This window comes from Vitis vinifera, chromosome 11 (genome assembly GCF_030704535.1).
Source record: "Vitis vinifera cultivar Pinot Noir 40024 chromosome 11, ASM3070453v1".
NCBI classification, from domain to species: domain Eukaryota; kingdom Viridiplantae; phylum Streptophyta; class Magnoliopsida; order Vitales; family Vitaceae; genus Vitis; species Vitis vinifera.
In genome coordinates, this window is record NC_081815.1 from 3,468,761 (window position 1) to 3,480,000 (window position 11,240).

Below are 11,240 nucleotides of genomic sequence, written 5' to 3' on the forward strand. Positions count from 1 at the left end.
TTTGATATTCCATATTTTTTCTCGCCTATATTCTTTTTGCTTCACCGTGGAAAGAAAGACAAAAATGTTAAAAAAAGCATTTGTTTTGTCACTAAAAAGATGGAATAAAATAGACTACAATTAAAATTAGTTAAGATTTTTAATCTTTAATTTTTTTAAAAAATAATAATTTATAAACTTTAAACTTTTTTTCCCTCTATTTTGTCACTCAAATAGAAAGGATGACCCATTCGAACTACTTCTTCGTACTTATAAATTGCGTGCAAGTGTCAAGCGTGGCCTCAAACTACAAGTACAAGCTGCAGATGTGGGGAAATGGTTAGGAAAAACCTGTAAAAAAAAAAACCAAATGACTAATGCTTGGAATTTTTCCCTTATCCCTCGTAATATTTTGTCCAATCTCAACACAAATAGCTGGGAATTACCCAAGTTCCGTCAACCGATTAAGCAACAAAATCTTCATTGTTGTTGTTCTTCCTACATGTATGAATCCCAGGTTTATTACCAAAATGACCTCTGCAGTAATGTTTGGTGGGTGAGTATGTTAGTCACTTCTGTTTTCGGCAACACATAAACCTATCAGAACATGGAAAAAAGCTTGAAAACATGGCATAAAGGCTAAAATCCAAATACTATCTTATTCAAAACAAAAATCATATCAACATCAATATGAATAGCATGTAAAGTATGCTCTACCAAAAGGTATGCTTCGAAAAAATTTTAAAAAAGAAAAAAATAATTGTGCAGACTCGAAACAAGAACTCGCCATAACAATGGAGAGACATCCCCCTATGGCAGCAGGCAAAGCACAGATCACCACATAGGAATACCCATTCCCAAACCTATGAAAGACAATGGCTGCCTAAATAAGACTTGATTCCCTCAGAGGTGTCCATCCCTCTTTCAAATCCCCTCTATTTTGGCCTACCTTTCTTACAGGATAAAACTGGTTTTACACGAGAATAGACATTTGACTATTACAGGTTACAGGTATGGACACACAACTTCATTTGGCTGCAACATCTTACTAAATCTACAAGAACAATGAACCCAAAAATTTCCATCCAACAGATTACTTAACAGAGAGCATCAAGATGATGCTCACCCTAAAATGGGGTCCAAAAGGCTTCGGTCTTCATATTTATCCAAATGGATTTCCTCCAACAGAAGAAAGCTTATCTAAGGCAGCAGGTGCAGAGGATCTTCCACCAATTAGATGATTTGGATTCAAAGAGCTAAAAGCAGCATCCTCACTGCCAAAGCTTCCCACTCCTTGATGACTGCAAAGGAGATTCAAAAGGCTCAATAAGTTCCACACAAAGGTAATACTAATGCAAATATAGATTAGGCAAACTGATGCCCATAAAACTTCGAAATAAATATAAGTTGCTAATAGATGAAATTTATAATTCAGTAATGCAGAACCTTACTAAAAATGTGGGTAAAAGAAATCAAAATTGTAAAAATGAAAATGCAGTTACCTGGAAGGTGGAATGGCACCAGGTACTTGTTGCCCCATGTATGCTCCTGACATTTTTGAAGCAAAAGGCAGAACATATAAATATCAAATAAAGCAAGCGAGGGGAAAAAGGTAGGCAAGAAAAAAATCATGATATGGTTTTACTTGGAGGCATTCCCGACGCATAAGGCGGTACTTGTGGAGGCATTCCCGACACATAAGGTGGTGCTTGTGGAGGCATTGCCAATGGATATAATGATGACTGGGGTGGTGTCCATGTTGATTGAGTACCAGCACTGGAAGAATGCAGCAAGCCCATAGAAGGGGGCATATTTGGTAGACTCCCTTGCAAGGACGCCATGGAAGGAAACTATATCACCAGGAACATGTAAAAAGCATTAGAACAAGATTTCATGATCAACAGCTGAATTGCTCAAGAACATGTTTAGCTTAAAGATCAAATATGAGCAAAAATTTGATGCTTCAAGATTTAGATAACTCATGCATCAAGGGCGTTAGTACTCAACAAACGGAACAAAATAAAAAGTTTTATTTTTTTAAAAGCACCAAAATAAGTTACTATGAGCACCCTTTAGTTTTTAGCAATACTCAAGTGGGGCAATCACAAGGCAAATTCGACATTTCATTTTCTGTCAGTGAAATGCATGGATTGAACATGCATAAAGGGCATTGTTAATTTACTTCTCTTTAACACTAGTTATAACTGATCACTTAGTCAAAGTAACACCAAGGAAGACAAGATCAGAGATCAAGCACATATATCTATTTGAATGAATTTGATTCACTTACTGTTGGAGCTTGAGCCGGAGGTGGTTCATTGTTGAGATCAAATGGGTTTGTTGATTTTGATGAATGTGAGAATGTTGATGGCAATGGCTGCAACAACAAACCCCTATTATACAGAGCAACTTTTCATGCAGTAATCCAAGTAATTGGTGTGAATCAAAATTAATTCAGTAACAAAATCATATTGGATTGTGAAAGATACCGCTGCAGTATTATATTGCAGGTGGAACCCCATGCCATGGGGTGGACCAGTTTGCCAACCTGGAACTTGCATAGAGATGGGTTGATAGGTTGCAGCGAAAAGATCCTGCAGATGATTCATGATTTACTATGAGATACAAAACAGAGATAACACCAGAATACATCCTAGCTGGAGACCAAGAAAGAATACATTACCAATGGCAATTCTTTTCTTCCAGCTGGTTTTACTTCCACAGGGAGAGGTGGTGATGAAAGACTAGAAGCAACCACCTGAGGTTTTGAGACAGTTTGAGGTGCTTGTGCTGCAGGAGCACTAAAAGGCCCTTGTGTATTTGGCAAAAGTGGTGAATTCCACTGCTGTGAATATGAAGCAACAGAATGGATTAGTACTATATGCATTGCAGAATACTGCAACAAGACACTAAACCATGAGGCCCACCTGATTGGTTGAAGTTCCACCAACTGATGGAGCAAATTGTTGAGCGATAGACTGACTTCCAGTATCAGGGAATAAAGAATGTTGTTGATACTGCATGCTTGGCCATTGTCCTGCACCAGTAACTTTGACAAAGGAATTACCATCATGCCCATGTAACATTGGTGTCAATCCAGGAGCAGCTGCAGCGGCAGCAGCTGGAGGAAATGCAGCAAAAGTATTGACTGGTGCAGGAGCACCACCAAGAAACGGTGACGTAGGGATGGGCCGTACTGGTGGAAATAGGGAATCACCACTCATTGGCAACACTGACACATTGCCCACTGGTACAGCTGTTGGAGCACCACCACTATTGGGTACTCCTGATCCGTGCCCAGGAACAGATGCTGGAACTGACAATTGTGAAAGTACTGTTTCCAGGGCATTCACATTTGAAGGAGCTTGGGATACTTTTGCTTCTGTGGCAAAATCAAAAGAGGCCCAGTTATCATTGGATGAACTTATCGGTTGTGCGATGGTTTGAACTGGTGGTTGTTGTGTTTGTGGCACTGTTGCAGCAACAGGAGGTTCAGGATCAGCATCAAAATCAATTAAGATTCCTGAATTCTCCCTTTTTAGTTCCCCTGGATTTCCATTAGAGGATCCCAAGCTACTGGATGAAGCGGTTCTCTGCAATTGGAGATGTTCATGTGATAAGTTCATGGATTCTAAATTAACAGAGCCTAAGCTGCAAAATTTTCAGCACATGGAGTTGAAACAAGTGCAATCACAGAATAGCTAGCATTTGAAGTCAAACAGGATGAGGAGACAAACAATCTGCAATTTTCACATCTTCACCTGTTTACTCCATCAGAGGATTACAAGCTTGAGCAAGCTTACTTCAAACACAATACCAAAGCATTATTGAAGGTAAAATAAGTGATGAGTGGAATGCAAACTTATCCTGCTTTCAATCAGCAGTAAAAGTCAATCATCATGATGTGTGTTGATTGAAGCCACCTATTATGGTATGGGTATGTATGCTTGGTTAGATAAACAGCATCTTTAGAGTTGAGTTTATCCAGTCAAAGTTAGTTACTATAAAAAGATTAAAGATCATGCTCACCTAACAGAACTATAAAGCTATGGTCTTGACCTAAAAAAGTTTCAAAGATGGAAACTAAATGGCACAAAGAGAACTCAATTAACTGAGCAGGTCTGCAGGTTTTTGTTAGATTACCAAGTCTGTACTTACACTGTTTGGAAGAATCCCATTACAAGGCTTTCCCAAACAGTTTAAGGGAAATACATCACATGTTAACCTAATAAATAATATATGAAATACCTGGTTTTAACTTCAAATTATCACAGATAGGTAATAGCAATCAATGCAAAGTCAATGTGCAGCTCGGTTGTATGGATAGTTGTTAATTACACACTGAATCATCTTCAACAGAACAACTAACTTCTAGGAGAGTATATCACCAGGCAATTACAATCAAACAGTACAAAACAACTAACATAACTAGAATTTCAGTTGTCAAGCACGATAGGTTTAATTGAACAGAAGCCTCACCTGCGTACGTGCAAAACCATCACCGACCCTGCCACCATTGGCCTTTGGAGGTTCAATAACCCGTAAGGGTGATACATTATCCCCTAAAATCTCTCTAACAGGGCGTACCATTGGAGGACTGGATGCATCCAGATCCTTCTGATGGTCAGGTGACCTGCCTTCCCGATTAGTTTCTCTATCAGATTTCCTTCCATTCCCAAATCTATCCTCACGACGCCAATCATTAACTATCTCAGGACGAACAGGACTTCTCCTATAATCACCGTGCTGCCTATTTTCTAAATCACTTCCTGGACTTCTTCTTCCATCATAGCCATATCTAAAATTTTTGTCATCACTTCTTCCACCAGGACTACGCTGATCACTGTAACGACGATCATATGAATCTTCATATGGTGGGCTTCGTGATCCACCCTGATAGTTGTCCATCTTTCTGTTTTCATAAGGTTCCTCCTTGTCACCCTGTATGATATGCAAATGCACCTTTAAACAAATAAAAACCACTATAGTTGGCAGATTCAAAAAGCTTTAAGAAAATTCTATCACTGTACTATGATACCACAAAGAATTGTTAAAAGAGCAAAACATGTTAAATGCATTTTCAGTAATATACTTTTTCCATAGACAAGGTGCATTTTCTCTAAAATTCTTCAAATCAAAATCTCAAGGAAAGAGAAAATGTTCACTGTTTCTCTTTGGGAAGTGGTTGCTGGATCTTACCATCTTCACCCTTGGTGGTTTGTCAAAGCTTCTCTCACCACTATATCTTCTATCCACATAAACATGCTTGATGAAGTCCCGAAGTCTCTCAATATTACTGGATACCAACATGTGAATCAGAGCTGCATTCATATGGAGATAAAGAACAAAACAAAACATGATTGAGTCTTAACCTGCTATCAGGGAAAGAATGACGCTGCGGATCCCATTCCTTAAAATAGAATTCCTTCACACGCTGCAAATATGACAGAGAAACAGAAAATAGCACATGAGAAAAATGAGAAGGTTGTAAGGCAGAACCTTGTGGGAGATTGCATGTCTACCTCATTTCCCCCTCGTTGAAGAGAGCTGACTTCTTGAGAAGTAAATTTTGCCATTGATACTGACTTCACTCGATGTGTGAACTCTCGACTGGAAAGTAGAGATTTTTAAATAAGAACTTTAGTAAAGAAGACTGTTTATTAAGTGCTAACTAGAGTTTATTGCATTATAGCCTTATAGGATCCTCTCCCTCTCTCTCTCTCTCTCTCTCACCCACACACACACACTCACACTCACACACACATGCGTGCATGAACACATATATAAACAGAAATCTGGTAATTTTACAATCAGAATCTTAGACATAAGCCAAAATGTGCAATTGAAAAGAGAGCTAGAGGGAGGTGCATGTCACAAAACACATAAGCAATTTAGCACTTACTGTATCCCACTACAAGTTGTGCAAACAAATGTCCAGAAATTTGTGCACACGTATTGCGGTCCCTGTTTGGAAGGAAAAAATTAGCCTTCATATCATAGACTATATTTCATCTTTCCAAGTTAATGAAGAATGTAGTTGGTGAGCTCTTTGGACTACAAAATTTATTAAATCAATACCATTATCAGTTTTATTACTTTAAAACAATGATGCAGGAGAAAACAAATACGCACAAACTGAAATAAATCAACAATCAAGCAGAAAGTTTGCAAACTGTGGTTTGTTAACTTTTCATAATACAAAAGAAGTGGGGAACCCCTTAATTTTAGAATCATTAAAAAGTTAGCTTTTAAAAACAGAAATTAATTTGGAAATTAGCTTTCAGAAATTGTCAAGATTTCCATTAACTGCAATCCTTGATAATGGAACCCTAGGTGTAGTGATCTTTTTAGTATATTCCTTGTAATTAAAGGGATCTCTAAACTTCCGAATTCAAGTTGTAATCCTAAGTAGAGTCTTTTGAGAGTATTTATTCTGGAAGAATGAAATGATTGTTGCCTATAAGTGGTCATTAAAATCCCTGTCTATGGCACATATGCAACTACATGATTCTAAAGGAAAGTAAGGACTGAAGAGAATTCTTTTAATGATTTCTAGACTTCATGAAATAAATGCCTTGGGTTTGAGTGGCCTCCAAGTTTAGGACGACTCTTCTATATTGCTTTAGATTAGAAACACACTAGCCCTGAAGATATAGAAACCCATCTGACGTATGCTAAAGATCCTCCTCCAACCATAATGCTGACTTACTAGCCAAAAGGAGGTGGCTACGTGGTGGACTCAGGGGTCAGTTTTATCCCCCTTGAACTTGAATATGTTGTTTTCCAGTTTTTCATCTTGTTGATCTTTTCCTTTTTGGTTCTACAAGGATTCCACTTGTTTACCCTTGTAAATCATTGATTTGTTAGTAATAATTTTGGTTTCTGCTTTATTTATGAAAGAAAAATTAAGGATTACCAATTTTACTACTTCAACCCTGTTATAAGATGTAACATAAACATGTTACCAAAAAATTTAAAAGAGAGAGAGAGAAGCAAGAGTCCAGTTAGGAGCAATGAATCATTTAGGAATTTCATCTTATTTTCTTTTCTTACCTCAAAAACTCACAAATCCTTATCTCAGTATCCTTAAAAAGTTATCACATAATGATTTCCACAAATTTAGCATTCTGAAATTGAAGGGAGTTCCTTTTGTTAAGATTTATGTGCCTCTTTCTGGAACCCAAGGAGTCATTAATAAAGCCCCAGTCACTATAGCAATCTCTATAAGTTTGGATGCTAGCATCAGTTTTCATTCCAAGTGAAGTGTAACTTAGAAAATATGGTAGGTTAGAACATTTCATCACTCCAATTTTCACAAACTATCACAACCCATGTATTAGTGTGTAAGCAAGTACAGAGTCTTTTAAAAGAGTAGCGAAAAGTTGTTATTTATTATTATCATTTTTCTGAAACTCAAATTAAAAAGCACCTAAAAAGGAGGGGATGCAACTCACACACATAGATAGAAAATGACAAAGGCCACAAAACTACAACTGCTTCTCAATCCCCACCTAAACAAATATAATTATTAATTTTTATCAACATCTTAAACTTTTATTTTGTGTTTATTTCACTTGCTCTTGGTACTCTGGCTTTCCTAATATTAGTATTCCTCTACAATTTTTTTGGCATTACTGTGTTACTTTCGATCACTTCAGCTGACACACCATAACTTATCATTGCCAGATGAAAAGCCTCAGCTCCATTGCCTTGGCCATAATATGACAGCATTTAAATTATTATAATCAACAACTCATCAGATCTAATAAAATTTATCTAAAATTTGACGCTAACTTCAATAACATTATGCTAAATGGTTTCATGCTTCACAATTCCATCAACCCACCATGAAACACAGAAATGCAACTCTACACCCACATAACTCTGACACTTAAGTTCATATAGCGAAGAGCGGATTTATAATTAAATAAGCCAAGAACAAACAGAAAGGCTATAATTTACTTACCAGACTGTTGCAGTTAATACATCTGCGATTCTCAGGAAGTTTCAAAAGACCCCGAATAATTCTCTCATTTTTTTCATCTTCCTTCATTCTATTCGCCATTTTCACTCCCTACGGCAATTAGAAATCCTGAAGAAAAAAAAAAAAAAAAAAAAAACTAAGTTTGAAAGTTTGAAAAGGTACAAGAGAAGAACATAGAGTCCAATCCACAAGAATTTAGTCCAATGGGAATTATCGATCAAAACACAAATTAGGAGTTTGGTTGCGAAGAAAAGGCATAACAAAAAAATAAAAAACCGTTGAAAGTTCGATTTCTCCGCAATCAAATATAATGTAAATTTCGGAACCTCCGTTCGGTTGCCGACAAAACTGAGAAAAAGAAAACCAAACAAAACTGCACACTTCAAGGTCTGACACAGTTTTGGTTTCCAGAAAAACGAAAGGGAAAAAAAATCACCTCAACCGAGTCATATAATTGCATTAGTGTCAACCAGTGTAGGGTTCGGCCCCCTCGAAACGAAATCAATAAAAAACATATGATCAAACCTCAAAATTCAATGTTAATTGCCTACATTCTCCAACAACCAAACAATTTCGCACAAATTACACGAAACAGATCAAAATTAAGTTCCAGAAACCACAGATCTGAAAAATCAGAATGCGATACGAGCGGGATTCGACCAAGGAGAGTGTTTGGAACCCTAGAAAATTACCTTCAAAATAAAAGAAGAAGAAGAAGAAGAAGAAGAAGAAGAAGAAGAGGAAGAAGAAGAAATGACTCACTCAATATTACACAATTCGCAATGTTCGACTTCTGCAGGCTTGAGCTGATTCTAAAGAGATCACGCGCTGCGATGTGCCGCCGCCGCAGAGAATTGCAGATCTCCTACAGTTCGGAACGACGGCTTGGACAGCTACACAAAGCCTCTGCCTTTGTAAGAAATGTAGAGCAAGAAAGTTACAGCAGGAGAGAGAAAGAGAGAGGGAGGTGGCTGGGGTATTTTCTGGTGTTCTCGGACACAGAGAGTTCCCCGTGTCGGCAGGGAGTCACCCTTTTTGACGGTCCTGGGCCTCCTGGCCTTTCTGATGGAAATTTTAAGAGGGAATGATCGCTTGTGGCGACTGCGTTACTGATTAATTATCCTCATATTTTCTTTGTTAAAAATAGGTCTGAATTTTAGACCCTGATTTTTAGTCTAGAATTGAGGGCAGTTTGGATTTTTCATTCCTATTTCGGGCCAAAAGCAAATTTGTTTAGATTTGCTGACATGGAATATTACCTAATTTAATTTTCGTAAAATTATCTAATACATTTTTCACTCGGAATCCCAATTGTGTATTTCTCATTTGAAATGAAATTTATAAATATTTTTTAGTTTTTCTATCTTATTTCGAAAATTATTTGAAAAGTTCAACAAATTCATATTTTTATTTTAAAAATAAAAAAATAATAATAATAATTTTTAGATAAAAATATGTGATATTCCGTAAGAAAGTTTTTGACATTATATAAATATAAGTCTCTTCTAATCCTATATAATATTTTATAAATCAGTGAAATTTTTTTTAACTCGGAACAAATAATATCTATATGATTAAATTATGAATTATGATAAATATCAAAGTCAATACTCAACCCACCCTAGGAGGGTTTATTTGATCCTAGGTGTTTGTCAGTTTGATTTCGACCCTATGAAAATATTTATACAATTAAGTGTAAATAGTTATAAATATACATTTTTTTTTAATTAGATATATTTTACCTTCAAATAAAAAAAACTCTTATAAGTAAACCGACACAACTTTGTGTTTTGAAAAAGGCATTTATAAAATCTTAAATGAATTAAATTTTGAATTGTAAATTTTATTTCCTTTTTTTCCTCCACTTCATTCACTCTTTATTTACTCCAAAAAAATCCATTGCTAATAATATTACAAAAATAGGCACTCACCATTTAATAAATTCCCTTTGGTGCTCCAAATTAAGGGAAAAAAATGGGGGCCACTATTTGCAAAATAAACAAAGGCATTGACAGCTAACGGTGACGCCGTGGTCTGAATCAGCGGAATCTTCAAAGAACCAATCATGCGATGGTGTGCCTTTAAGATCCTACCAGGCATCACGTGGAGTGTAGTTGTAAAATTTTAATCTTCACGTTAGGTTAAGATAGATGCAGTCTATCCTTCCCGTCCCAAGGGACTTTTCTCAATAGTATAGTAATTTAAAAAAGTTATTCTTCAATTACTGTAGTGGAAGAAGTTATTACAAATATAGGGTAGTTTTTGCCACATAGGAGAGAGGAGAGAGGGTAAGAGAGAGGAGAGAGGTGAGAGGAAAGAGGAGATAGGAGAGAGGAGAGAGGAGAGAGGGTGAATGGGTAAAATTTTTTAAAAAAGGGAACTCGTCTCTTGAAGAGACGAGTTCCATGAAAAAAAATATATATATAATTTTAAAAAAATTCTCAAATTAAAAAAAAAAAAAATTGGAACTAAAGGCTTGAGACGAGTTCCCATGGGAAAAATATATATTATTTATTTAAAATATATTTTTTATTTAAAAAAAATCCCAAAAAAAATAAAAAATAAAATTTCTAAAGGGAACTCGTCTCTTCAAGAGACGAGTTCCTTGGGAAAAAAAATATTTTTTTAAAAAAATATATTTTTTATTTTAAAAAATCCCAAATTAAAAAAAAAAACGCAATTCCAAAAGGAACTCGTCTCTTTAAAAATATATATATTTAAAAAAAAAATTTATTTTTTTTTTTAAAATATATTTTTTATTTTAAAAAATCCCAAATAAAAAAAAACAATTCCAAAAGGGAACTCGTCATATTAAAAAAAAAAAAAAATATTTTTTTAAAAAAATATATATATTTAAAAAAAAAAAAATTCAGAGTTACTTTAGGAAAAAAAAAATTTTTTTTTTTAAATATATTTTTTATTTTAAAAAATCCCAAATTAAAAAAAAAACACAATTCCAAAGGGAACTCGTCTCTTGAAGAGACGAGTTCCCATGTAAAAAAAAAATATTTTTTTTAAATATATATATTAAAAAAAAAAAAACAATTCCTCAAAATTCCAAAAGGAACTCGTCTCTTGTAAAAAAAAATATTTTTTTTTTAAATATATATATTTAAAAAAAAAATTAAGAGTTCCCTTTAGGAAAAAAAATAATTTTTTAAAAAAATATATTTTTTATTTTAAAAAATCCCAAATTAAAAAAAAAAAAAAAAAAAAAAAAACAATTCCAAAGGAACTCGTCTCTTGAAGAGACGAGTTCCCTTGTAAAAAAAAAATT

The 11,240-nt window shown here is 35.1% G+C and overlaps 1 protein-coding gene across 3 annotated transcripts; it reads right to left on the reverse strand.

Moving 5' to 3' along the window:
- Nucleotides 1-612: 612 nt before the first annotated feature.
- LOC100249171 (probable ADP-ribosylation factor GTPase-activating protein AGD14) lies at nucleotides 613-9,069 on the reverse strand. 3 transcript variants are annotated; one of them, XM_010658050.3, is made up of 14 exons: nucleotides 8,726-9,069; nucleotides 7,946-8,071; nucleotides 5,882-5,943; nucleotides 5,502-5,589; nucleotides 5,352-5,413; nucleotides 5,179-5,275; nucleotides 4,459-4,920; nucleotides 2,907-3,572; nucleotides 2,663-2,821; nucleotides 2,469-2,573; nucleotides 2,270-2,356; nucleotides 1,625-1,829; nucleotides 1,482-1,527; nucleotides 613-1,280 (listed from the first exon to the last, which is right to left on the reverse strand). In XM_010658050.3, the coding sequence occupies exons 2-14, from the start codon at nucleotides 8,042-8,044 to the stop codon at nucleotides 1,142-1,144; spliced, it is 2,277 nt and encodes a 758-aa protein (XP_010656352.1). In that variant the 5' UTR covers nucleotides 8,045-8,071; nucleotides 8,726-9,069; the 3' UTR covers nucleotides 613-1,141. The 3 variants fall into 3 exon arrangements, with proteins under 3 accessions (XP_010656352.1, XP_002281316.2, XP_059596651.1); XM_002281280.5 differs by having other exon boundaries at nucleotides 2,663-2,824; nucleotides 8,726-9,048; XM_059740668.1 differs by lacking the exons at nucleotides 5,882-5,943; nucleotides 8,726-9,069 and having other exon boundaries at nucleotides 2,663-2,824; nucleotides 7,946-8,061.
- Nucleotides 9,070-11,240: the final 2,171 nt, after the last annotated feature.